This window comes from Bubalus kerabau, chromosome 12 (assembly GCF_029407905.1).
Source record: "Bubalus kerabau isolate K-KA32 ecotype Philippines breed swamp buffalo chromosome 12, PCC_UOA_SB_1v2, whole genome shotgun sequence".
NCBI lineage: Eukaryota > Metazoa > Chordata > Mammalia > Artiodactyla > Bovidae > Bubalus > Bubalus kerabau.
In genome coordinates, this window is record NC_073635.1 from 25,287,613 (window position 1) to 25,315,100 (window position 27,488).

The window sequence follows — 27,488 nt, forward strand, 5'->3', positions numbered from 1 at the left end:
GTAGAGGTAGAAGAAGTGAGGACGGTTTCCCGCATGGCTTAGCTTCGGCAACCCCCTAGCCAGACGCCCCTTTAGGTTTTCTTGACCTTGACGTTTTTTGGCGAATCGGCTTTTACGGAAGTTACGAGTGTTTGTTTAGAAACAGTTTGATAGTTCAAGCGTGCGTGCTTTGTCTCTTCTGTAGAATCAGACTTTTCGCGACCTGATGGACTGTAACCCACCAGCCTCTTCTGTCCTTGGAATTCTCCAGGCAAGAATAGTGGAGTGGGAGAATCTTCCCAAACCAGGGGTGGAACCCATGTCTCCTGTGTCTTCTGCACTGAAGGCGGATTCTTTATCGCTGAACCACCAGGGAACCCCACCATTCAAGAGTTTCAGAGAAAACCGACCTTATAGCAAAGAATCAAGTGTTGAGCGTGGAGCATTATTCCAATGTTTCAGCGTCCTTTCCCCCTCCTCCTTAGGCTGAGCCCTGGGCTTGCCTTCTTCCAGGTAAAAGCCTCCTGCTCGAGCACCGAAAATTTAAAAATTCTATGCGCTCGTTATCCACGTCAGGTTACATTACGCAGCTGCCAAGAGTGGGCTCCAAAGAAACAACTTTCGTTGTGGCCTGTGTCGTGGCTCAAAACCTCCACTCCACCTCCTTCCTAGAAAGGGTTGCCGATAAAACGCAGGGCATCCGATTCAATTTGAATGTCAGGTGAACAAAGAGTACACGCAAAATTGTTCGTGTTACTAGTTGTTACCAGAAGCTGGGGGAGAACTGAGAAAGTTTTAGAAATATACAGTAGTGATGGCTGCAGGAAGCTGTGAATGCAATCAATGTCCCTGTAGTAGACACATAAACTGGTTAAAATGGGAAATTTTGTTTTATCAGTTTTTCAAAGTTAATATAACAAAAGGCTCTTAAATGGGTGAACTTTGAGTGTGTGTTATATTTTAATAATGCTGTTAAAAACCGATCCGTTGCTATCTGAAATTCAATTTAAGTGGACATCCGTTTATTCCTCCTTGCTGATTCTGACAACGCTACTGGGTTTGAACAGAGGCGCTCGCACACAACATAGTCATTCGTCCCGTCACGCGGTGGCGCTGTGGGCAGCGCGGGTCCCCGGGCGTGACCGGGTCTGGCCGCGAGGTGACGCTGTGGGCGGCGGGCGCGCAGCTGGCGTTGCCTCTCTGCGGGCAGGAGGCGGGGCTGCGCGGCCGCACTTCCGCGTGTGTGTAGGCGCGGGATAGGGCGGCTGGCGGCCCGGCATGGAGGATGGCTCCGCTCTTGCTGCAGCTGGCGGTGCTCGGCGCGGCGCTGGCCGCCGCGGCCCTGATTCTGGTGAGGAGAGGGGATGGGGACACACGCGGGCCTGGGCTCACTGCGTTCCTGGAGGCGCGGCCGCCAGGCATCCTCCCCTCCGAGCTGTCCGCTCTTTGACATGTTCTTGCACCACGTTTCCCCAAGCCTAGACCCCAGAATTTCACACCCCCTTTCCTTCCGTTCTTTATTTTTATTTTGGAGCTCCTTCTCCCTGCGTGCCCAGAACCTGGCACTTGCGTTCACTGGGACATGCCCACCCTGTCTTCTCTTAGTCCCCTGGTTCCCGGACCTTCTGCCCATCCGCCCTCTCAGCCCTGACCTCTCCAAGATTCCCTCCCGGTCTGCAGTTCTGGCCCTGCCTGGGGAGGTCCTGAGCCCCCCCCAGAAAGTGTGTGCTTTCTAGACACTCTCTTTCCTGGTATAGTTAAGCAAATAGAAAAGTGGTGACAGGACTGACCAAAGCCAGTTATTAGCAGAGTAGATAAATCAGCGGATCAGGAAGACCAAGCTGGTCAAGGCTTGGTGTTACCGTATGGTTGGGGGTCGTTATGTTCCAGAATTCAGCACCCTAAGTTTACTGCATCTGCACGAAACAGTACAGTGGTATTCAAACTCAGATTTTCTTTTGCCACTACTGTGGAAACACAGAAACGTTGTAACACTTCCTGATCCATAAGTAGTAGAAAATTTGCCAAGTGAACTTTTCTCCCATATAATTTGGAATGGGCCCGCCATCTAGTTAGTAAAGGGAGAGATTTCCGCTTCCTTGACGTTGAGATTAGCAGCCTAGGTAGTAGCATTGCCAGGGAGGCCACTGGGCCAGCTTCTCAGAATTTACAGCTTAGAGGTAGTTTAGGTAGAGAACAAGCAATGTATCCTGACATGTTTAGTGTTTGTGTCTGCGTGAGTTAAGAGGTCTATTTTCCCTTAGTCGTATATGGAGATTTGTTGGTTTTTTTCAGGTTTTTGGTGGGGCAGAGTGTGACAGAATCCTAGGTTGAATCTGTCTTGTGTTGACCCTGTTATATGTGCACTTCAAGAGGTTGTACTAGAAGTTTTTGATCCTAGTAGCTCAAAGTGGTTATAAGAGCTTCCATTTATTGAATACTTCCAATATGTTGGATATTGTATTATCTCTTTTGATCTTTTAAACAACATCTGACAGAAATGTTATCATTAGTTTCCCTTGACTGGTGAGGAAGCTGACGTTGGAAACATGGACTCATGGAGGCAAATGTCACCCAACTAGTGGAACTTCATTTTTTTAGATGCCAGAGTAGGGAATCATTACACAGCACATCAGTCTTGTTTCATATATAATCTTTGCACTGTCTCTTTACCCACTTCTTTTCTGAGTTAATTTTGAAGCAAATCCAAGACATAACATTTTATCTGTAAATGTTAAGCATTTTTCTCTGAAGTTAGGACCCCCTTCTAAAAACATAATCACAATAAGGTTATCGCAGTTTTAAGTTTAATGTTGTTAAGTGATTTAAAATACACTGTTGGTTCAAATGCCTTTGTATTAGTATAACTGGTTTGTATTTGTATAACTGGTTTGTTTCATTCAGTATCCACACACACTTAGCACTACATCAGTTTATCTCAAGTCTCTTTAACAATTTCTCTCTTTTTTTTTTTCTTGTCTTTCATAAACAGTCATTTGTTCTGTCGAATTTCTCACAATCTGGATTTTACTAACTGCATCCCTTAGGTAACTTTTAACATTTTGCTCTGTCCCCTGAATTTCCTGTGAACTGCTGGTTACAGCTGCAATTTGATGAAATGCATATTTGTGTTTGAATCAAGAGAAGTGTGTGAATGGTGCTGATCACTCCTTTTGTGTCGTATCAGGAAGCATGTGATGTCTGATTTTCTTGGTGTCTAGTGGGATTCACAGCTTCAGGAGTTACTAGCTTGATCCACCAATCATTAAGTTTGTCATTAACCTAATGGTTTTAGCAGCCATTGATGATCACTGCCTAAATCCACTGTTTCATTGGGGGTTGCAGAGTAGAATATTCTAATTGTATCGTTCCTTCACGTGTTACCTAGAATTTTATAATGAAAAAAACTCACCCTCAGCTATTCAGTTATCCTAAAATACCTTTCATATTTTAAAAGGTAAAGATAAAAGGCAAGTTTTCAAAATAATGAGATGGTTCCCTGGCTTCTTACAAAGGTGATTAATTAATTTTTTATTTTCAGTATCATTAGGAACCCATGATATAAAGTTTTTCCTGTGTTTTGATACACTGCGCTAGTTATTCTTTTTGAAGCTTCAATTCTTCCCTGTCAAGTTGGCTACTTTGTCATTATGTTTGTAGCTTCCTAGCCTGACTGCTATTCCACTTGATCAGCCATTTCTCTTAGGAGCACTGGTTACTTGTAGTAGGAAATTGAATTTAGTAACCACAATCCGGGCGCTTGGAGTACAGAGCAGGAACTCTTTAACCACTAGGCGGCACACTGCCTTCATACTCATGCTAACCAGAAGCACATTCAATTTCAGTATGTTTCCAGTGGGATGTTATAAATGGTCATTGAATTACAAATGAGTTGCATTCCAAAAGTTGGTAGGTTGATTGTTTTGAAAGCAGAAAGTATATGAGTAGAAACAGTGCTGCAAAGAATGGTTATTTCCAAAGCCAGCTCCCTAGTGAATCTGGAAGAGGGCTATATAATGTTAGCAGTTCATAGTGCCTACAGGCTCCAAATTTGATACTTGACTCCAAAAAACTCTGTGTTCTGAACTGAAATCTGGGATGAATATATATTCTTCAGCTTTTTTGTCCTTATTCTGGGGCTGGCAGACGCTTTCCTTGCAACCCTGAATCAGCCTGGTCCTGAGTGAGAGGTTTGCCCTCACCCACAGGCTCTCCCTGCAATGTGTCCTTTGTCACAGAGGCTCTGGGGGGAGTAGGGCAAGGGGTTGGGTTTCAGGGCATCTCGGGGTAGGTGTCACTTTCGTAGTGACTGTTCCTTCTTAGATCTGAGATGACAGAAGCCTGGGGCATGACAGGACACAGAGCGCCTCCTGGGCTTAGTAAGGGAAGAAAGGACAACAGTAATCAGTTTACAAGAAGAGGTGAAGGGTTGGAGTTTTGAAGTCACCTCCAGACCATTGTTAATGGACTAAAAACAGTAAATATTTCACCTCCTGGGGGAAGCATCATGTAAACGATGTATTCTAATGTCACTGTTAGTCACTCAGTCGTGTCCGACTCTTTGCGACCCCATCGACTGTGGCCCACCAGGCTCCTCTGTCCGTGGAATTCTCTAGGCAGGGATACTGGAGTGGGTTGCCATGCCCTCCTCCAGGGGATCTTCTTGACCAGGGATCAAACTCAGGTCTCGTGCATTGCAGGCAGATCCTTTACCATCCAAACCACCAGGCAATCCCCTATTCTACATAACACGTGTTTTAAAAGGTCACCACAATGCAATCTCTTATAAACATATCTGCTTTTAGATTTCCTTTGTTGCATTTATAACTGCTACAGAGATGCCACAGCTTCATCGACATGAAGAAGAGAAGTTCTTCTTAAATGCCAGGGGCCAGAGGGAAGCCTTACCCAGCATTCAGGACTCACCTACCAAACAGCTTTCTGTGGTCGTGCCTTCATACAATGAAGAAAAACGGTGTAAGCCCTCCTTGATTCTTCTGGTAAGGGGTAGTTTGGGAAGAAAAGGAAATTGAAAGTCTGGACTTGGCCAGAGCCTTGATACTTGTGGGATGTAGAGAGTGTGCACGGTTGGTGGTTGTGGATTAGACGAGAAAGGATGAGTGTGGATTAGACGAGAAAGGAGCATCCAGTCTGAGGCTGAAGTGTTGAAGAGACGTGATGAGCAAGAGAGGAGCAGAAGACAGACGTTCCAGATTGAAATAGCCTCTGGGGGGACAGCCCGGGAGGGCTTAGTTAGCCAGGCTTCTTTGATACATAAGCTGTGTGCTGGGATAAAGTGATTTTTAAAAGCAATTTATATATGTGTGTGTATATATATATTTTTTTTTTTTTTTTTCTTAAAGTGCCTGTAATGATGGATGAAGCTCTGGGTTATCTGGAAGACAGACAGGTATCATGTTTTCTCTGATATCTAATTAATACTAGAACAGGTCACCAAGCTGTGAACCCCAGGCTGGATCCGCAATAAGAGGTGGTGCCGGCCATTCTCAGGCTGTCAAGGCCCTGGCCTCTGTGCTCAGCCTGTTGCCTTGGCCTTTTTACATGTTATACACTTTGTACAGTTACATTCTGTAAGTGTGCTTTGTACACTTAAATTTATATTCATATTTATACACATAAACAGTAAAAAAAAACACTAGTTGTTTTTTTAGCTTTCTTACAACTTGATTAGAATTCTTGATGTCGGCCATGCCAAATGGTGGTATTTTATTTTTGCTTTTTGCAGAAACAAGATCCCACCTTCACTTACGAGGTGATAATAGTTGACGATGGCAGCAAAGACCAGACTTCAAAGGTAAGTTTGGCTGCTGACAAGTAAACAGGTCTTTAAGCAGTTCTGGGAACCCAGTCACAAATGTGTAACAGTCAAGGAGCACGTGGCTTTTATTTTTATTTTTTCTAGAAGCTCTGTAGCTTAGGCAGAGGAGTCAAGAAAAAAGAGACAGCCACTGCCTGCTCTGGTGTCTCCTCTGCAGGAAAGGGAGCTGTGACCTCAGCAGTTAGGCTCGGATCTTGGCCCCAGGAATTCAGCAGCTTCTCTAGGCCACCAGAACCCGCTGTGGGTGTCACCCGGTCACAAAGAGGCAGCAACTAGAATATCAAGTGTTTAAGCCAAAATCAGAAACCCAGTTTCTGTTACTGTCTTGGAATTCAAATTTGTTTTAATTCTGACTTTTATGTAATTTGACAGGTAGCTTTTAAATACTGCCAGAAATACGGAAGTGACAAAGTGCGAGTGATAACGCTGGTGAAGAACCGTGGAAAGGGTGGAGCGATTAGGATGGTAATAACCTAATTTCAACATTTTTATCTGAAATATGAAGGTATTTTGAATAGCCTCTTTTGTCGATTACAGCACATGTATATTCTGCAACTTGGTGGTTCAATACCAGCCTTTCAAATAAGGCTGGTAAATTGCTTTTAATAATAACTTCTTACATATATGTATATATAATGTGATCATAATAAAAAGAAAATATCATGCCATAGCTATAATGTGCTGGGTGATTTGGAAAGAAGTATTCATCTTGATCTAGCAGTGAGGTGGAGGCCCTCAGTGGTAGAATCAGGAGGGTCACCCACATTCAAGAAACCCCCTTATCGTGTATCACTGAGTTACTCCTTTATTATTATTATTTTTTAATCGCAAATGTATAGCTACAGATTTTGTACCTTGTAATGTTTCTCTTTTCGAAAACTTAATATATGATGTTCAGATGTTAAATACAACTTTTTATTTCTGCTTTTTCACCCATATTCTAATGAGTATGATAAAAAGACATCACATTTACTAATAAGTGGCTTAATCGTGTAGAATAGATGATCCAATTTCTGTCTAGATTTGTATGTGCTGTGCTGTGCTTAGTTACTCAGTTGTGTTCCAGCTCTTTGCGATCCCATGGATTGTAGCCCACCAGCCTCCTCTGTCCATGGAATTCTTCAGGCAAGAATACTGGAGTGGGTTGCCATGCCCTCCTCCCGGGGATCTTCCCAACCCAGGGATCAAACTGGGATCTCCTGCATTGCAGGCGGTTCTTTGCCAGTTGAGCTACTGAGGAAGCCCCCGAGATTTGTATATGTGTGTCTTATTTATAGGCACACTGTTAAGTGACAGTATATTTATACTTAAGAAACAATGTGTTCATTCAAATGCACTGTGAAATTAAGAGTTGATGCATAGTTTCTGTGTGAAGTATGCACTGGTAGGGCCATATTCTGCCCAAAGATTGATCAGTTCACAATTGAGTGGCATAAGTTTGCTAAGTGTCAGATGCCTAAAGTAATGTTTGAATATATCCACACTCCCTAAATTTTAGTGGCATTCTACATTTCTTTATTGAACAATTAATTTTAAACATTTTAGATCCCATAGTAAAAAATACCAAGGCTCTGTCATGTTATGATGCATTCCACAGCAAAGCTGTCTCTATTATATTTGTTCAATCTCTCCACAAATATCTTCTCCATATACTCCTTTAAGGAGGCCCTGGTCCCTGTTACGTGCCACTGTACTTACATAATACAGATATAATATTTATAGAAGGTATTTTACATTTTTATTCTTACTGGTGCAGCATATCTTTATCCAAATCTATTTTCTCATCTCGGTATTTTCCAAGGTATTAGTAGTATGACCTCACAAAGTTTTTAAAATCATGAAGTAGACACTGGATATTTCTGGAATGATCTTATCAATTGTTTTCAGGGAACTTTGGCCTCCTGCCATGTCATACCTAATATTTCTTTCTTGGATATTTTAAGTAAAGCAGAACAAATTGCTATGTCAGCAAATTTAACTTTGATTTTAAGCAACTTTCTTTTAATTGAAATGTTGACATACAGGGTGTATTCAGTTCTCGAGGTAAAAAGATCCTTATGGCAGATGCTGATGGAGCCACCAAGTTTCCAGATATTGAGAAATTAGAAAAAGGACTGAATGATCTACAGCCTTGGCCAGTGAGTATAGAATATAGTTTAAATGATATTCAGTAAAGAACAGAGGGGGCCTAAAGTAAAATCAAAATGGTGTTTTTAAGTTAAACAGTTGGGGAATTTTTTTTTTGGGGGGGGGTGTGAAATTCCTATATGCAGTCCCACAGAAGAGCTAATTACTTTCACTGATTTTCTGAGATTCACTTTACAATTACTTATTTAATATTCTGTCCATCTCTCTCAATTTTAAATTGCTTTACTCCCACCAGAGTTTTAACATTTATCATGCATATTCAGCTAAATCTTTTATGTAAAAGCACAGATGGACATTTCTAGGTGGAGATATGAAATGACACTGGATCACAGAATCTTATTTTTATGAAACAAAAACAAAACACAAGCAACAACCACTCGAAAAAGATTACGTGTCTGTTTGTGCCACAATTTCAAAAAGTGGAGGTTGACTTTCACTCAGCATAACGCATCTGAGATTCATCCCAGTTGCTGTGTATCAGTGATTTGTGCCTTTTAACTGCTAAGTGGTATTCCATTGTGGGCTGTACCACAGCTTGTTTATCCATTCAACTGTTGGAAGACATTTGGACAGTTTTCCAGCGTTTGGCAATTATGAATAAAGGCAGTATCAACATTTGTTTTAAAAGAAAAAAAAAAAGTAAAGGTTGAGGAAAGAAAGAAAATCCTGGTGCCATTTCTAGCCTTTAAAAGCCATTTAGAGAAAGAAGATAACTTTACCATATTCTGAGCTTTTTACCAAATACTCCTGATCTAGAAAGATTCAGACTTTGAGGATGAGTTAGTGCCTATGGACACCGTTCACTGACACACTGTATCCCAGGATTTAGCAGAAGTTTCTAGGGCTCCCCATTGTCAGGGCTTCAAGCTGGGTGTGGATCCATCCCTCAGAGCCGTGCACCCTTGTACAGGAATGACAAAAATCTCACAGCAGCAAGGCACCCAGGTAACCCAACAAAGCTGCATAGAACTTTATCTGTTTTCCATGTGTCTTCTCGACTTTGGCCTGTCAATAGTTATTTCAGATTTTAAATAGCAGATTTCTTTTTCTTATCGTCCTGGTCATTTTCTACCAAAGTTGGGGAGGATCCAGTTACGACATGACACTGTCACCTAATAGATCCTGCCACTGCATCCTGACTCCCATCCTTATACTGATCCCTCTGTACCTCTTGAGAGGTGTTACCTCTGCTTCTGTATTTCTTTTGCTTTGTTAAGAAATGGAAATGTGGCTCTGGATTTATTACACATCAGCATGTTCAATTTCAGTTTCTCAGGATACAGGCTCTTGTTCTATCTTTAATGTCATTGGTACTCCTTTTCAATCCATTTGAGCCGCAAAGCCCATAAGCATGCCTCACATGTATCTCCTTAAACCCTAATGAAAACTGACTAGAATAGTTCTGAAAATAATGAAGCAGGAACATGAATTTCAGAGTTGCCGAGTTCTCTAATGAACACACAACTGACTCACTGGATGGCAGAAGTTAACTTAAATGTCTTTTACCGCATTGGTTTGACAGGATCGCCAGCGTGTTCTTCAGTGGCTTCCACTGGTCTCTTCTTGGCTGGTTTTATTTTTAATTGCAGCAGTAAGAAATCTGCTGCTCCAGCTGACCCTTGAACAACAAAAGGGGTGTAGGAGTGCCTGCACCGCACCTCCCTCCACCTGCCCGGGTCAACCCTGTGTTGTTCAAGGGTCAGCGGTACTTCTTTCTTGCGTATCCTCTTAGAGTAACCAGGTCACGTGTTCTAGGCTAATTATTCTTACCTGGTGAACTTTAAAGTTTCCTGCAGTCCCTTCTCTGAAGATGATTATTCTTTTAAGGTTGTGAACTAAATGTGTATAATTCAAGTAGAGCTTTATATGACAAACAAATGAAATAGGGATCTACAGTTCCAAGTAGTTTATCTTTTTTTTTTTTTTTTAATGTAAAGCTTTTCAGTTTCCTAACCTGTAGTGTCCTACCTCAATAAAAATGTTTGATCTTATAAAATAATTTTTTGAGCAAAGTATATGATGATCACTTGTTTAGTAGTTTGGCCACCTGATGTGAAGAGCTGACTCATTTGAAAAGACCCTGATGCTGGGAAAGATTGAGGGCAGGAGGAGACAGGGATGACAGAGGATGAGATGGTTGGATGGCATCACCGACTCAATGGACATGGGTTTGGGTGAACTCCGGGAGTTGGTGATGGACAGGGAGGCCTGGCGTGCTGCGGTTCGTGGGGTCGCAAAGAGTCAGACACGACTAAGCGACTGAACTGAACTGTTTAGTAGTTCAACTATTCTAAATAGAATCAAGTGGGACTAGCATCAGGGAGTGATTTCTTAAGCCAGTTTTGTGGGTTTTCCCCCCCAGACTGGGGTAAATAGTACTTGAGAAAGGAGAGCAAAAGCAAAAAAAAACACAAGGAAATAATACAAAATGTTAGCAATGCCTGCTTTTAGGTAGCAAGATTATGCATGAATTTTTATAATAAGTTTTTTTCCATATGCATGTAAATTTATATGCTTACCAATTTCTTTACAATGAACACTTTTTTTTAATTTATTCTGATTAATGGTTCAAATAGTATAAGAAGGTATGCAGTGAACCTCGCTCTGCCTTTCTCAGTCACCCAGTCACTCTCAGAAATTAGTGTCATCCATTTCCACATGTCCACCGAGAAGATGGATGTTGTATTCTTTATTTTTTAAATACACACTGTGTATTGTTCCTGTTGTTTGCATTTCACAATCTATCTGGGAGAGTGAGCCGTCTGTGTACATCACAATCCTTATTCTTTCACAGCTCCATAGCCAGTCCCTTTGGAGGGACGTACAGGTTTGCTTCTTCAAACAATACTGAAGTGTTCAACCTTATATAGATGTCATTTTACACATAATGCAAGTTTATTATGGGAAGAATCCCTAGCTTTTAAATTGCTGCATCAAATTATGTATATATTTGTAATTGAGATAACAGTTTTCAAATTGCTGTCTATATAGAATGTGTGTGTACAATATGGTAAAAAATTAATAGATTTTATTTACATTGCTCTTGGTATAAGTATGATTGCGGTAGGAATCTCTTCAGTGATTTAAAAGGTATTTCCACTTCCTATTTTTGTGAATTTGTGTTTATAACCTTCACCTCTTTCCAAATCAGTTGTTGAGTACTTTTCTTAATAATTTGTAGGAGCACTTTATATATTTTGGAAATTAACCTTTTGTCTGTAATATAAATTGCTGTATTTTGCCCCAATTTATTTGTCTTTTAATTTTTAATGTGGTTGGATTTTTCTTGTTTTGCCACGCAATAATCTTTAAGATTTTCTTGTCAAGTTGATAAATTCTTCTGGGATTTGTGTATTTGTGCCTTCCTTGGGATCATTTGGAGAAGGAAATGGCAACCCACTCCAGTATTCTTGCCTGAAAAATTCCATTGACAGAAGAACCTGGTGGGCTGCAGTCCCTGGAGTCACAGAGTCGGACGCAACGGAGTGACTAACATACACACCTTAGTTTTTCGGGCTCCCTGGTAGCTCAGCTGGTAAAGAATCTGCCTGCAATGCAGGAGACCCTGGTTGATTCCTGGGTCGGGATGATTCCCTGGACAAGGGAAAAGCTACCCACTCCAGTATTCTTGGGCTTCCTGGTGGCTCAGACAGTAAAGAATCTGCCTACAATGTGGGAAACCTGGGTTCAATCCCTGGGTTGGAAAGATCCCCTGGAGGAGGGTATGGCAGCCCACTCCAGTATTCTTGCCTGGAGAATCCCATGGACAGAGGAGCCTGGCAGGCTACAGTCCATGGGGTCGCAGAGTCAGACATGACTAAGCGACTAAGCACAGCATAGCACCTTAGTTTTTCTAGCTTCCCTGGTGGCTCAGTGGTAAAGATTCCCCCTGCAGTGCAGAAGACATGGGTTCAATCCCTGGGTTGGGAAGATCTCCTGAAGAAGGAAATGGCACTCCAGTATTCTTGCCTGGGAGATCCCATGGACAGAGGGACCTGTGGGGACTACAGTCCATGGGGTTGTGAAAGAGTCAGACACACTTAGCGACAACAACAACAACTTTAGTTTTAATTATTTTTAGCTTTATAATGTAACTTTAAATCCTCTGGCACAAGTCCTTTCTCACTCTTAGAATATTCTTGGCTCTTCTTGGTTCTTTATTTTTCAATATTAACTTCCAAATTAGCTTATCTAAATCAGTGAAAAAATATTTTTATGTTTCAATTGATATGGCTTTAAATTTAAAGGTTAGCTTAGGGAGTTGCCTTTTTAATGCTGTAATCACATCCTCTCATCCATGGTCATGGTCTGCCCTCTGTGATTGGATATTTTTCTTTCCTTTGGTTGCATTTGTATGTTTCCTTTATTTAGATCTTGCTACATTTTTTGTAAAGATTATAAATTTTTCCTTTTTATTCGTGTTATTAATATTGTCTTTGCTTCCATTATGATTATCTGATCATTGTATCTACATATAAGACTAAAATATACATATATTCATTTTGTGCCCACTCATCTTTTACATTCTCTTATATACACTCTCTTATTCATAATCGGTTTTCAGTTGATATTCTTGGATTTTCCATAATGCAGTGATTACATATAAAATCACACTATCTACAGATAACCCTTTTCTTTCTAATACTACTAGTTTTTCTTATAATTATATTGACAAAGTATTTTCAGTTAGAAAAATCGCTTAAATATATGAATTCCGAAATAATCCATGCCTCTTATATTTAGCAGGGAAAACTGTCATCTCAGTAAATACAATTAGACTTCTTTAAGATTCTGAACTCCTCAGTAAACCTTTAAAGATATTTAACATTAAAAAAATAGTTTCTAAAAAATATTATATTTACATTGAAAGCAAATGTTTTTATTAGTGATACTGATTTCATTGCTTCTTCCTTCAGGATCAAATGGCTATCGCTTGTGGATCTCGAGCTCATTTGGAAAAAGAATCCATTGCTCAGGTGAGGCTTTCATCAATCATGCATCCTTTTTTTTTTCTTTCTTTCTTTTTTACATATACATTAGCATGAAATAAGCTTAAGCTTTCATAATTAATCTCATAAAAATGAGGTTCCTTCAAAAGGAAATACTAGCACATACAGGAATTGATTTTTTTTTTTTTTTTTCTTTTTCATGAGTGTAAAGGGAGACTGTAGACTTCACTTTGATTTAGGTGCAAGCAGCTCTTTTTTGAAGACACAAAGAGCATCCCCATTCAGTTATAAGGCAAATTTCTCCAAATGATGCGTTTTGGAACCAATGAACTTGCCATTAGTTTTTCTCATGTCAGCCCACTGAAATACTATATTTTAAATTTTATTCAAAGTTTAAATTTTTAAAACCTGTTTCCCTTAGAAAAGCAACATAACTTCACGTGAGTAAAGTTGTGCTGCCCTTTTCAGTATATTAAAAAAGTCAGTAAAGACATTAACTTCTTCAGGTGGTAACTTACAGATTAGACTAAGAAGCTGGAGTGACTTCAAGGAAAAAATATAACAATCATTCTATGCAGTGTTTTTTATTTTAATTCTTTTTCATGGAAAAATGTAGACCTAATATATCAGGCTCAGTAATTGTCCATTATATTGTTATATGTTCATCTGCTAGAGTGGTCACATAGATTGAGCATAAAGCTGTAGTTTTCAGAGGAAGGTCAAAATCATCTGGGGCATGTTTTCTTTGTGTTTTTCTTTAATGCACGTTCCTAGGCCAGTCTCAGACACTAAATCAGATTCTAGCCAAGAGTCTGCATTTTTAAGTTTCCCAGGTCACCCTATGCAACCAGAGTTTGAGAACCAGTGGAATATAAGATTCACCCTTTCCCTCAGTGATTCTGAAATAGGACTTGAAAAAATTCTAATTCTTTCCCAAGATATACTGATAGCAGAACCATTAAATCCCTTAAGGATTTTGCTCAAATGTGAAAACTTGAACTCTCCTTTTTTTTTTAATTTAAGAAATAAATTATTGTATCTTCTTCAGCATCTAGTCCAAATATAACTCTGTAACCCTATGAAATCTTACTGGTATTTGGAAAAGGTTAACCTGTTAACCATAGAGAATATCAAACTCCTAGAAGTCTAGTGCTGAAAGAATTTAGAGGCTAGCTAGTCCAACTTCATCAGTTCACTGATACACAAGAGATAAGGAAAGGAAAAGTGTATGTGCAAGATGTTCAGAACATGATTTTTAATTGTGAAATACTAGAAACTATAAAATACTGTATCCCGATGCTAGAAGCTGTACATATTTCCCCTGGATGAAATGGCATACAGCAATAAAATAGATGCTAGTGGGCTTCCCTTGTGGCTCAGCTGGTAAAGAATCTGCCTGCAATGTGGGAGACCTGGGTTCAACCCCTAGGTTGGGAAGATCCCCTGGAGAAAGGAAAGGCTACCCACTCCAGTATTCTGGCCTGGAGAATTCCATGGACTGTGTAGTCCATGGGGTCACAAAGAGTCGGACAGGACTAAGCGACCTTCACTTCACTTCACAGTGGAGACTGTATAATAATATAGGGAAATACTAAAATGTTAGGTTGTATGGAAAACAGTATGATACTATAAATGCAGTATACTTGTTTGTGTAAAAAATATATTCAAACAAAAACACTTAATGAAAACAGACATATTAATTTAAGGGTTTTGTGAGTAAATTTTTTCCTTTTTTAAAAAAATATATAAATGGGGAAAAATTATAATAAACTTGGAAAGGAAAAAGATTGGAGAAATAGGAAGCAGTTAAAGTAATCTAGAAAAGAAATGGTTGGGACCTGTTATTGTTTGTTGGCAATAGAAGGGAATTATGGTTTTTGGTTTTGTTTTTAACGATGTAAATTCTTTTCACTTCCATTAGTTGAAAACTCTTTGAATTTGGACCTTCTTTTACTTAGTGCTGCTTTTAACCAGTCATCAAGGGATCTACCCCAGGATCTCTTTTCTCTTGTCGTCTGTCCATCCATTCCTCCATCTCTAAAACTTAGTGACTGACATAGTGCTTTGGGGCTCTGTAGAATTGGCAGCTGCTCCAGAGAGAAAGGGTAAACTGATCAGCAGTTATCTACTGGAGCCACTATGGATAACTCCTGCTGAGTAAGCCCAGGTGATTCTCATAGAACTGTGTCTGTCATAGAGAAGGTAATCTCCAAGGGGCAACACATCCATTGGCCACATGTCCAGGAAACTGCGGCATGGACGTCCACTTCTTGGACACTTGGGTTCTTTTAACATGCTACGGGCGATGCAGATCCTCCATGGTGATCGATCTGTGGACAGTGAGAAAGTTACAGGAGTATTAATTAACACAGTAAATAGCAACTTTGGTAGCTAAACTGTGTAGTTTTCAGACTTACCTTTCCTAAACACCTTTATACATATTCTCAGTTAATCCTACCATCTGTTCTGTTGCCCTCTTGGAAGACAAACGTGCATGATAGAGCACTGGTGGGGTCGTTTAAGCATCCTTAAATGTGTTCATATGCCCATATGTTCTGTGTAACAGTTGAAACAGTTGTGTTTATACTGTCTGGGTATTCTCAAATTTATCATTTTTAAAGGATTCAAAATAGAATCCATTACTGCTTGTTTGATCTCTTTAGGTTATATTTTGAAGAGTCTTTGCTTAAATCTTGAGACTTCTTTAACTTCTCTTTTTAAGATAATGTAATTACCAGTCAGCTTTAAATTTCACCTGAATTCCTTGTTTGTGTTTCATAAATATTAGAAATTATTGTTAGTATTAAAGTAGTAAATATTTTAAAATATCTACTTCAGAAGTTCATATAATGAATGCTCTCCTGTGACTTTATTACCTTCATTTAACTAAATAGGTCTGTATTTTTATATGTCTTCTAAACTTTAAGAGATTTTTTTCAAGTTTTAAAAATTAAAGATCCTGTTGTTTATATTGTTACACTTTTCAATATGTTAGAAACCAAATAAGTTAAAGTCCTCATGTGAACTCCACATGTTTGTGTTTTGTTTTGGTTTTTTTTAGATAGCCATTATCCTAAAACAAACAAAAATCTTCTATTAACATCCAAGCAAAAGCAGTCATGAATATTTTTATTTGGTTACTAGTAAGCTCATCTCAATCACATTAAAAATCATTCGAGAACTAGTTTATAGGTATTGTTTTTCTACCTTTTAATTTTTATTTTTCTATCTTTTGATTTCTATTTGTTCCTTTCCTGAGCATAAATGCTCTTTTGGAGGTTTAGTCAGCCAACCAGTCTTTATTGGAAATGTTTTAAATGGAAGGCACTGAGCAAGCTGTTGTGAGATTCCCAGAGTATGTTAAGATGAGGTTTCTTCCCTGTCTGCTTAGCGAGGTAAGACATACTTACATCAAAACATAACTCATGATTCTAGGTGACCAGGGAGAAGTGTCAGAGCTTTCCAAAGACGTTGTTTCAGTCCATCTAGATAAGTTTGATATTTTATTCTTCCTTCCCTTCTTGTCCTATTAATACACTAGTGAAATTCAGTCAGGAGGTTAAAGTGAGCTTTCAAACCTCCTTCCCTTATTAAAAGCATTTATTAAGTGTCTGTTACTTCCTGTACCAAACACCAGGCTAAAGACTTTAATATTATACCATTTAATCTTTACCTTTGTGAGGCAGGCATTTTTATTCTAGATGAGGGAAGTGGGATTTAGAGAGTGGAAGTAACATGCTCAAGGTCAGCCTAATTATTAATGGAGCCAGGATTCAAATACAGGCCTGCTCAGTGCAGTGGCTTTTCTCTTAGGTCATCTTATGTGACTGTTGAGTCATGATTTTGTTCCTTGGTGATAGAAAAAGTCATGTGAATGAAGAACGATCCTAAAGATTACAGTAATAAAAAAGAAAAGCCAAAAGGAGGGAAGGACCTTGATTTACTAGGATGAGATATTATTCTGCATAGACTTTTACTGGGTTTCTTACGTGCATATGTAATATATCATTCCATGGGTTTCTATTATCATAATTATAGAAAATTTTAAAAGATCTTATCTTTTTTTAATCCTAAATATGAAAGTCTTGACTGCCATGATAATTACTGGTCTGTTTTTCTTATGCTTTTAAATTTTCATTGTTTTAAGAATAAAATACATGTTGTGTTACTACTAATAATAAAATTAATGACTGCTAACAATAGGGAATACTTAGACAAAAGACTACTTAAATTTAATTTCCAAAATATTAAAGAACTTAGCCTGTTAAAGTATATTGTATCAGAAATATCTGTCATACTTAATTAGGGAGACTGGGTATTTGTTTCAAACTCCTTGATGGTCTGTGGCTTCTTCAACACTCTTGCTGACCCCTGCTGTTGTATTCTCATTAGCCAGGTATCAAACTTCAGGTTGATTTCATTTTTCGTTTTTCCAAGATATTCTGGTAACTCACCTTTTTTGAAACTAAAATATGTTTGGGGCACAGAGGCACAAAAGACAGTGGAGGAGATGTTCCTCTTGCTCATAGCAGCGCCCCCAACTGCTGTGCAGGTTTCTGAAGCCTTGGCTCCCACAGTCACTGTGATTCTTCTTGTCTGACTAAACCTCCAGGAAGGAAGTAACTACTTCTCTAGCCCCTGCCCAGCTCCAAGCAGTAGGCATCCTCAGCGTCTAGAATAGACTTCACCAGGGCAGCTAATGGGATGATGGTATTCATGTGTGAGAGCTACCCAGTCAGTTAAACATTAAATTGCAGTTTTCTGCAGTCAGATTGTTTTCAGTGTCTCCTTTATAGATAAATGCAAAAGTCATTTATATTTTGTCTTTGTTGCAGCGTTCTTACTTCCGTACTCTTCTCATGTATGGGTTCCACTTTCTGGTGTGGTTCCTTTGTGTCAAAGGAATCAGGGACACACAGTGTGGGTTCAAATTATTAACTCGAGAAGCAGCGTCACGGACGTTTTCATCTCTCCACATTGAACGATGGTAGGTTCCTAACCGGCGTGTGTCTGGTATGTCTTCTTATGCAGCAGTTACTCCAACTAATGGGAAGCAACCCTGTATTCTCATAATGAAGCTCCAAGTTTAAACAAAATTCATACTTATATCTGTAAACTTAATCTGTGCCTATACTGGTTTGGTTCTTATTTTTAAAATCTCAAACCCAATATAGGGTATGAAGTTATATATTCACCTTAATTATAGACAGTATCAATCAAGAGGCCTGTAAACATCCTGTTTCCTTAAGCTTCCTTTTTTCCTTTGAAGAAAAATTCAGAAATATCAAAGCAGAAAAGGGTTTCCAGTTTCTCTTTTTTCTTTGACAGGAGTGAGTTCCGTCTCTTGCCTAAGGCCAGTTCTTGGATCTCTGCATCCCCTTCCACCTTCTAAGAACCCAGGCCTGTTCACTTACTTTCTTTCTTGTGTCTTTAGCCTTTTCTCTCAACCATGTTTTTCTCATCAGTTTTTTCAAGTTTAAATTTCCCTCACCATTAGAAAAACATGGTCTCCATTGACACCAGCCACCAGCACCCCTCCAGCCCCAGCCCTCTTTCCTTCCACAGCCAACTTTCTCCTGGAAAAATGGTCTGTATTCATTGTCTCCATCTTCCTACTTGCCACTCCTCACCCGTCCCCCCATCTAGACATCTCATTACCCTCCTATCATTAAATCCAGCTGTCTTGTTTAATATGACTGCTTACCATCTTGATGAACCGTCAGCAACATTCAATACTTCAGAGCACTCTATCTTAAAATACACTGTTCTCTCAGCCTCTCTTCATCCCAGACCTCGCGTCAGCTCTCAGCCTATTTAGGGACTAACAGTGTGACACAGAAGCCTGAAACCTGGAGTCATTCTAACTGTCCCTTCATTTCTCTTCCTCTTCACCACCATCAGTTTGGTCATTTTAATTCTGAAACTCCAGTTTCAGAATTAAAAGCTCCATAGGACATCAGTTCCTGTGCTGCAGCCAGGGGGATCTCTTCAAAAATTAGAAATGATCAGACACACCTCTTTGCTTCCCATTGCCTTTGAGTGCCTTCCCTGGGCCTTGAGAGTGATAATGATATCAGCATCAATATTGATTTTATGATTTTTCCCACCTGAGTCTCCACATGCAGTTTCTTCCCTTCTCACCACCCACTGCGTCTCTGTCAGCATCCACTTATCCTTCAGATCTTCCTTAGGACAACCTGCCCTCACTCTCTGTAGTAGACCAGATGCCCCTACTGTATGCTGTTGGAGCACCATAAACCTTTGCACCTGTCACATCTGTAGTGTTTTATTTGTGTAATGTTTCTTTTTCTCTATTAAAACATAAGCTCCACAAGAGCAGAAAATCCTAGTTGGTTGCACACTTTAAAAACAAAAAAGTAAATGGATTAGCGATGATTAAATGTCATAACATTTATGACAGAATATAAAATATTAACATATGGTATAGTTCACTGTCTAAGAGAGTGCCTGACCCATCATAGCTACTCAGTAAATATTGCTGTAAGAATTAATACTCAGTGCTAGTTCTGGGTTCTGTGTGAATTCTGTTTGTGGCAGGAGTCTGCATAATTATTCCAGTAGATATTCATTCATGTAGTCTGTATAACTTTCATGCGTGTGTTTGCAAATATTTGTTACCCCCTAGAAATAGATGTCATCTAATCTTCCCAAATAACTTTAAAGAAACTGGAGTTTCAGAATTAAAATGTTTTTAAATCCTTTTTCCCTAGGTTAAATTTTCTTTTTTAAGTACTTATATTTGGTCTTTAAATTTAAATGCATGTTTCTGTTATGTTCTTGGAGAAGAAAATATACTGATAGTTAATGGACTCCAAAATCAGAGACTCTAAGAAGCCACTCCAGAAACACACCTCTGCTGTAGGTATTTTTCATTTAGTGGTTATGTCCAAATCTAGGGTCAAAGAGCTAGGTTCTTTGTAGTTTGAAAGGAAGGATTTAAAAATGGAGAGCAGTAGGGTTTTAGGCTTGATGACTTTAAAATCATGAAATTTCCTTGTCAGGATTGTTCTAAGGCAGCACTGTCCAAGAGAAATACAATAGAAGACACAAATGCAAGCCATATTGTAATTTTAAACTTTGTAGTAGCCACATTAAAAAGTAGAAAGATGAAATTTAATACTATCTTTAGCACAATATAAGCATGGTCATTTTGGCATGCATTCAGTATGAAAAAGATATTGAACTATTTTACGTTCTTTTCTTTGTACTGTGTCTTGAGAGTATAGTACCTGTCGGTTTAGACCAGCCACACGTGGATAGTGGCTGCCCTATTGGCCAGCACCATTCCCAGGCTTTATGTGTTTTTTTGTTAAAGAATGTGTTTTGTTTTTTTTTCTTCTGTAAATTTTATGTTCATGTGCACGCCTTTCTAATTACTTATTTGAGATTTGATTGACTTAAAATTTTAACCTCTCACATCTCTCTTTAGGATCCAATAATGTTTCTTTTGTACCCATAAAGGAGAACCATCAAATAGGCATGTATCAGCCTGATAAGCAGTAATGTCTCACTGTTTTTATTTAAACATCTCTGTTCTTAAACTTCAGTCAGGAAACACTATAGAGCTGATGTGGGTTTTTTCTTATGCAGTGTAAGTTTTAGAAATTAAATTGTGCATCTACTCGTTTCCATGTAGGTGTCACCTTAGACAGTTTTCTTAAGAGGACTTAGTCTAAAGATTCACTGAAATTTTTCTCATAACTTTCAGGAAATCCAAGTAGAGTTTCTAGGTGTTAGAAAACATCAGGGTATAATACACACTGTATTGCCCAAGTTGAAAGACTGCAGCCATCTCTTTGATTCAGAATTGCTTGAGTATGAGTAACATTAAATGCTAAATATAAATATATATAATCTCCATCCTCTGAACTCTACCTCACCTGAAGTCTTCCCAGTTAACGTTAAGGTATAATTTGACCCCGTTTATGAGTAATTTTTAAAATGGATTCTTTGTACCTTCTTCTAGTAAGTAATATCTTTTATTTTTAATCAGTGCTATTCATGTTTATAATTTGAAACCATCCCGTCGGGCTTATAGAAGAGCGCCGTCCTTGGCCCCACCTCCTTTTGCCCCCGCCCCGCCCCGCCCCCTCACCGCAGCCACTGTCATTTCTCTACCGCTTGCTTGTGGCATTTGCTTCCTACTCAGAACAAAGTGCATAGCTGTGTCTCAGTTTTTCAGTTTTAGTTATTACTTTCCAAAGTAGGAAATGAATGTTTTAAGTATTCTCTTAAACTCTTGTTTACCCTCCACACTTACGTGCCTACTGAAGTTCTACAGTAATTTTGCTCAGCTCAGCGTTGATCATTCTAGCTGGGTAAGGAGAATTCAGATTTGATCTGTAGCATGCCATGAGATTATAGACCCATATAATTGTAGTACTTTTTGTTTTTCCTGAAGGTAATAACTGCCTGGAGCTTTTTGTTGGCATTTCTTGACTGTGGATCTGACACTTCCTCATGCTCACCCTGACAGGACCGTGAATTCCCAGAGGCATCAGATTAGGCCTCAGTTCCATCCTTTTCTCAGAGACATCTCGTCGGCTCTTCCTTTCTAGTTGTTTCCTGGTCTGCTGCAGCTCCTGTCCTCCATCTCATCCTCCTTGGCTTCCCCCCTATTTTAGTAGAGCGGATCCTCTATGAAACTTCCTGAAAATGTGAAGCAGGCACTGCAAGACCCCGCGTGCGGAGACGTGCCTTTACTCCACCCTCATGCTCGTGTACCATTTAGCTGGAGAAAGAGTTACAGGTTGGAAATCATTTTTCCTCAGGATTTGGAAAGCGTTGCTCTGTTTTCTTTGGCACTCTGTGTTTCTGTGGAAAAGTCCAGTTCTGTCGATAATCTAATCTTGATTCTCTTCTGTGGCATATTGTTTCCACCCCGCTTTGGAAGCCTTTTTTTCCTCCAGAGTGTTTTGAAATGTCATGATTCAGCGACTTAATATGGCTCTTTTCCATGCATTTTGTTGAGAACTCAGTGGGCCTCTAACTCTGGAAACCCATGTCCTTTGTTCCTCAGAAATGTCCTTTAATCCTTTCTTCAACAGTTTCCTCTCTCTTCTCATTTGTAAAACACATGTAGAACTTCCCTGTTGATCCTCTAATTTTATTTTCTCTTCTCCTTCCTATTTTTCTATTGAGGTTTCCTTGATTTTACCATCTAACCTTCCTTTTGAATTTTTATCTCTGCTCTCAAAACTGCAATTTCCTACAACTCTTGTATTCCAGTATTCATTCTTCTCTGTTTTACAACTATAGTATCTTCCGCTACGTCTCTTAATGTCTCATTTAACACTTTGAGATTTTCTTCTTTCCTTGCCTTGTTTCTTTTGCTCCAGTTTTTTTATGTTTATTTCTATCATTAAAGTTTACCTTCAGGTATCTTTAGTATGACCCTGTAAAGCTCATCAGTAGCTGTGTGAATGGTCAAAGAACTCTGACCAACTGGTAGATGTCACTGTGGGCTAAACGAGTGGGGCCACTTGTATGGGTAACTCCCAGCTGTCACTGTGTTTGGAGGCTGGTCATTTTCACTAAAGTGAGATCCTTCAATCTCCTGCCTAGGACACATGAGCCTGGCTGCCAGCATTTACAGAACCAATTGGAAGAAAGGAGAATCTCATACAGATTTTCAGTGAGTCCTCCAGTTTGCAGCCCACTGCACCTCCACTTAACAGAGGTCCCTCGAGGCCCCTGATGTCTGAACCTCAGGGGCCTCTGTGACCATTAGCTGCTCTGGGCTTCTCCCTCTGCTGCTGTCCACTCTGCCTGGTTACTTGTCCAGCTGCTTTCCAACATTCAGATTTTTTTTTTTTTTTTTTTTTGCTACTCATCATCTTTTGTTCTTGTCTTACTATCCTTTCATTGTCGTTTTAATTTTAGTGGTCTTTCAGGAGGGAGCAGGAGGGTATGTGTGTATCTGCCGTTTAACAGAGTCAGCACACTCTTCATTCTCCAGAAATAGATCTGTTCATAAGGGAACAGATATACCAGGAACTAAGTCACAAAAGAAAACACAGCGGCTTTGCCCTCTCCACACTTAAAAAGCTCAAGAAGTCACTTAGTTGGAGAATGACCCATCTCTTTATTATCCAGCTAGAAGGACTTGGTATTTTAATTATAATGTTTGCTTTGGTACCAGATTGGTCTTTTATTGATAATATGGTAATGTGTTTTGTTTTAATAAACACCTCATATCTAAAATGTTTAAGGGGTGAAGGCTATAATAAAAATAATAGTTTAGAAGATGAATAGCACTTTCAGTTTTTTTAATATAAATTCAGTTATTCAGCTGCTTTTTCACCCCACTCCTTTTCATTCATCATTCTTGTGTTGTGCCTTTGATGAGTCAGTGATTCTATACTGATATCCTTGGAGAAATATTTAATAATCTTGATCAAATTATTGAATATCATTAGAACTAACTCAGAAGCCCATTAGGTAATTTTTGGGTTTTGTGTTGAGAGAGTGAAGGATTAAGCACAAGGCTTAATATTCAAATTGTTTCCTTCTTTCATGAGTATCACAATTCTATTTAACGGAAGTTTTACATCGTCCTTTTAGAAACACAAAGAATACTTTTGTAGATGGTTTTATCATCTTAAGTAAATATTTTATTAGGATAAGAAAAAGCACTACATGTTTTAAAAAAAAAAAGTTTTCGTATTGAATTATCCAGACACTTGGGATTTAAACTAGTTGCATAATGGACATTGGTATTATTGCAGCCAAGAAAACAAAACTCCAAATTCAGATTGCTTGGGATCAGGGAAATCAAATGGAAATGGATTTGAGGCATTTTGCTATTTGTGCTAATATTTTAAAATCAAGCTTGGGAAGTTTGAAGTATGTTCTGTGCAGTCGAGAAAGTGGAGTGAGAAGAGGGTGTTAATGTCTCAAGAATGAAAGCAAAACAGTGAAAGACTTCAGTGCCTTTAGAGACAGGCAAAAGCATGGAGAAGTGCAGCACAGGGAGTGGTACTAATGCCAGTGCAAGGAAGCAACTGGTGGAGAATGCTGGAAGAATCCAACATATCAGGATTCAGAAATGTTAAGGGAAGCAGATTTGACCTAAATCAAAGGACTGACTGAAGAGGATCTTTAAGAACCTTTCACAGGTGGAAGGAAGCCTGAGCTTGGAATTGAAACTGGAGATGATTTCTCTGTACGTATGTAGTTATACCCACCAGGCCTTTCACACCAGCCGAAACTGGCTTTTCACTTTCGCCAGCTGCCTCTACTGTGCAGTCCGGGACAGCACTGGGAAGGCGAAGGCGGAAGGTAGGCCACAGGGACCCTGTACTTGGAGATGAAACCTTGGTTCTTGGATGGTAGAAGAACATAATCAAGCAGCTCTAAAGTGATTGAGAACATTCCTAGTGCTTCTCAGTGGTTGTTTTATCAGCTCTCTTAATCAGTTTAAAATGCTATCAGTTCTGTATCTTGAGCTAGCTAAAGCTGGGATGTGAAAACCATCAATCTTAAAAATTTCTCTTGGATTAAATTTTCTCTTAGACACCAAGAGAACATTTTTACCTCTGCGCGTTTCTGCATTGTGAGAGAGGCCATATTTCTCATTTAAATGTTACACAGTGACACACAACATTTTTATTTGCCTTGAAACTCCTCCACTCCTTGACTTTTATTTGACCTTACATTTATCTGACCTTCACTTTTACAATATAAGCTTTTATAATCTGCCACGTAAGCTTCTTTAAAACATGCCAAGGTAGAGATTTAGTTACACTCTGTTTGTCTTTTTAAAAATAAATAGCCATATATTTTCTATTTCAGGGCGTTTGATGTAGAACTGCTTTACATAGCACAGTTCTTTAAAATCCCAATAGCAGAAATTGCTGTCAACTGGACTGAAATTGAAGGTGAGCATATTGTTTATGTTACAGCTGATCTTAAGTCAGGGGAAGACCTCAGACCATGCAGTTGCCCAGTGACGTCAGCTGGCTTTCCTGTCACCCCTCGCCCCCCTTCAGGGCCCACTCAGCTGTCCTGACTCAGAGAGGCAGTTTCATAGACAGTATTGCCTACTGATCCCCACTACCTGCCTCCAGCTGGCTTACTGCCTTCTGGATTTTTTAGTCTCTTTTTAGGGTCTTCATTAGGCCTACTGGCTTGCCTAAGAAATTCAGTAAAAACTTGTACAGTAGACAGGATCGTGATGACTTTGGGCTACAAGCAAGGTGGATGGTCTTGGAGTAAACTTTACTTTTTATAATACCTTTTTTTTTAGTATTGTGTTATATCATTGCTCAGTGAGTTTAGAATACCTGCAAACCACTTTGCAAAGCTAAATGAAGAATTATAGCTGCTTTTACTCCAAATATCCATAATCCATTCACAGCTGGTTTTTAGCTAGTATCTGTATATACATCCAAAAATGTAAAGATCTCTAAGGTTTATAATAATGTGAAATCTATCATAATTCCTGATAATTTTTATTCAGAAGTGCTTAAACAGATCTCACTGTTTAGAATTCAAAATATATTCTAGTGTTCTCCTTTGCTTACCTTAGAATGATCCCAAATTAATTCACCGTGTGGGAGGAGCATTACTGGAGACTTTCAGTTACCTCTCCTCCAGGTGAGCATGGCCTCCTCTTGAAAAGTCAGTGTGGTATTAAGCAACTTGAGATGTTTAGGGACAGAAAAAGCTTAAGAACCAGTCTAGAAACCATACAAACTATACATACCTCTGGGAGTCTTGCTGAATCATACTGAGTTTACAGCAGTTTGACTCAGCTCCATGGTAGCAGCGCAGACCACCTGGGAAGGGAAGCAGGTGAAAGGATGCTCAGACCCATTGTGATCAGCTCCACTGAAGTGTCTGTGTTGCTCTGTGCCCAGCATAGACTCTGTGGGAAGCTGAAGTGGGGGAAAGTACACTACGTTTCAGTTTAGATGATTTGCTCACTTTGCATTTCTCAGGTAGCTGAGTATTAAATCTCATTAACCATTTCACTCAGTGAGCAGGTTTTATGTTCATCATCCACAGACCCTCTGCTCGAGACTCCCTGCTCGAGCAGGGGCCATCTGAAATTCTCAGTTTAGATCCTCCCAAGTTTTATTTCACATCAAGGTGTTTTGTTTTTATTGTTTTTAGAGAAACCATTCACTTTGGTTTTAAAGATGTTTAACTGTCTTGTCCACAATTTAAATAAAATTACGGTGGATGTGTTAACCTGATTGTGGTAACCGTTTCACAGTGTATCTGGTATCAGATCATCGCACTGCGCACCTTAAATACATTTCAATTTTATTTGTCAATTATACTTCAGTGAAGTTGGGCGGGGCGGGGGGAAGAAAAAGAGAAAGCCAGAGCATTTGGCCTTAAATCTGGAAACTGTCAGTGACTGTCCTGTGGTCCTGACCAGGTCACTTGACCACCCAGCACCCCAGTTAACTGAAGCTGGAGGGGAGGGAGGCCCTACTGCTGACTTACTTAAAAAACAGTTCCAAGGGGTAAAATAAAGGAATCTAAGCTTTAAAACACGCTCAAAGAGGCAAATCTCATGGAGTCAACTGGGCTTGACATATTGCCATTTGACAACCACTGGACAAGAAGGTGGCCTAGCTAAGATGTATTTCTTTTATCTGATTTAGAATCTTTAGTAGAAATAGAGTAAAATTTGGATTTCTGTCTTGGCTTTCTTATCTCAGATTATTAATCTGTACTTGTATTATGTACGAGGTGTGCCCAGTTCTCTAGTGCATGAAACTGAAAAGCAGTGTGTACAACATGAAGACTTACCCCCCAAAAAATCATTTTTACATGTACAAATTATATTTTACGTACAGATAATACAAATTATGGTGACTAGAAGCTCACAAAGATGGTGTAGATTGACTTCTAAAATACAGTTCTATTTTCCTCTGAAATTATTTTTATTTTTAATTACTTTTAAATTACAGGTTCTAAATTAGTTCCCTTTTGGAGCTGGCTACAGATGGGAAAGGATCTACTTTTTATACGACTTCGATATTTGACTGGTGCCTGGAGGCTTGAACAAACCAGGAAAGTGAATTAGGTTATCTGCTATCTTTGATTGTATACTTATGTATCAGTGTCACATTATTTCATTTAAAATTAAAATTTTAAAGCTGGAATAAACCTGTGTATTGTCTGCCTTTTAATAATTTTGAAGAATTTATTGTCAGAAGTAAAAATCTTTATACCTCTTTTGGACAAAAATTTTTAAGGTATTTATAGCAAAAGTCAGATTTCCTTTTGCTTTAGCAATTTTGTTAATTTATTAGTAGGTCAATTATTATGATTCTGAGAAGTATAAACAGAAGACATAAGCATTCTTCTTCTAAAATGTCTATATAATTCTCATGAATTTAAATATAAACAGTAATCATATAACAGTGTTCAGGGATTTAAAAATAAATATTTAAATGTATATAAATTTATATTAAACTCATTTCATCCTATTAAAAAGTATAGGAAATTGTATTTTAAAGAAAGGATATAGGCTTGTTCACAAAGGTATCCACATGCTTAATACTTTAGTCTTATTTATCTTCTGCCTAAGTTTT

At 39.0% G+C, this 27,488-nt stretch overlaps 1 protein-coding gene across 6 annotated transcripts; it reads left to right on the top strand.

Moving 5' to 3' along the window:
* The first annotated feature begins 63 nt into the window (after window positions 1-63).
* ALG5 (ALG5 dolichyl-phosphate beta-glucosyltransferase) lies at window positions 64-27,060 on the top strand. Of its 6 annotated transcripts, XR_008700946.1 has the most exons (11): window positions 1,182-1,330; window positions 4,785-4,956; window positions 5,343-5,389; window positions 5,726-5,794; window positions 6,191-6,283; window positions 7,843-7,956; window positions 12,883-12,942; window positions 17,751-17,902; window positions 24,730-24,815; window positions 25,466-25,533; window positions 26,862-27,060. XR_008700946.1 is itself a non-coding variant. In XM_055542333.1 (10 exons), exons 1-10 carry the CDS (start codon window positions 433-435, stop codon window positions 26,975-26,977), a joined length of 969 nt encoding a protein of 322 aa, XP_055398308.1. In that variant the 5' UTR covers window positions 64-432; the 3' UTR covers window positions 26,978-27,060. The 6 variants fall into 6 exon arrangements, 5 of the variants coding, with proteins under 5 accessions (XP_055398308.1, XP_055398307.1, XP_055398310.1 ...); XM_055542333.1 differs by lacking the exons at window positions 1,182-1,330; window positions 25,466-25,533 and adding an exon at window positions 64-492; XM_055542332.1 differs by lacking the exon at window positions 25,466-25,533.
* The last annotated feature ends 428 nt before the right edge of the window (window positions 27,061-27,488 follow it).

Coding starts and splice junctions, on each gene's coding strand:
- ALG5 (XM_055542332.1), top strand. CDS start 1,265: ATGGCTCCGCTCTTGCTGCAGCTGGCGGTGCTCGGCGCGGCGCTGGCC. Junction 5,795..6,190: donor GCAAAGACCAGACTTCAAAG/GTAAGTTTGGCT, acceptor GTAATTTGACAG/GTAGCTTTTAAATACTGCCA. Junction 24,816..26,861: donor CAACTGGACTGAAATTGAAG/GTGAGCATATTG, acceptor TTTAAATTACAG/GTTCTAAATTAGTTCCCTTT.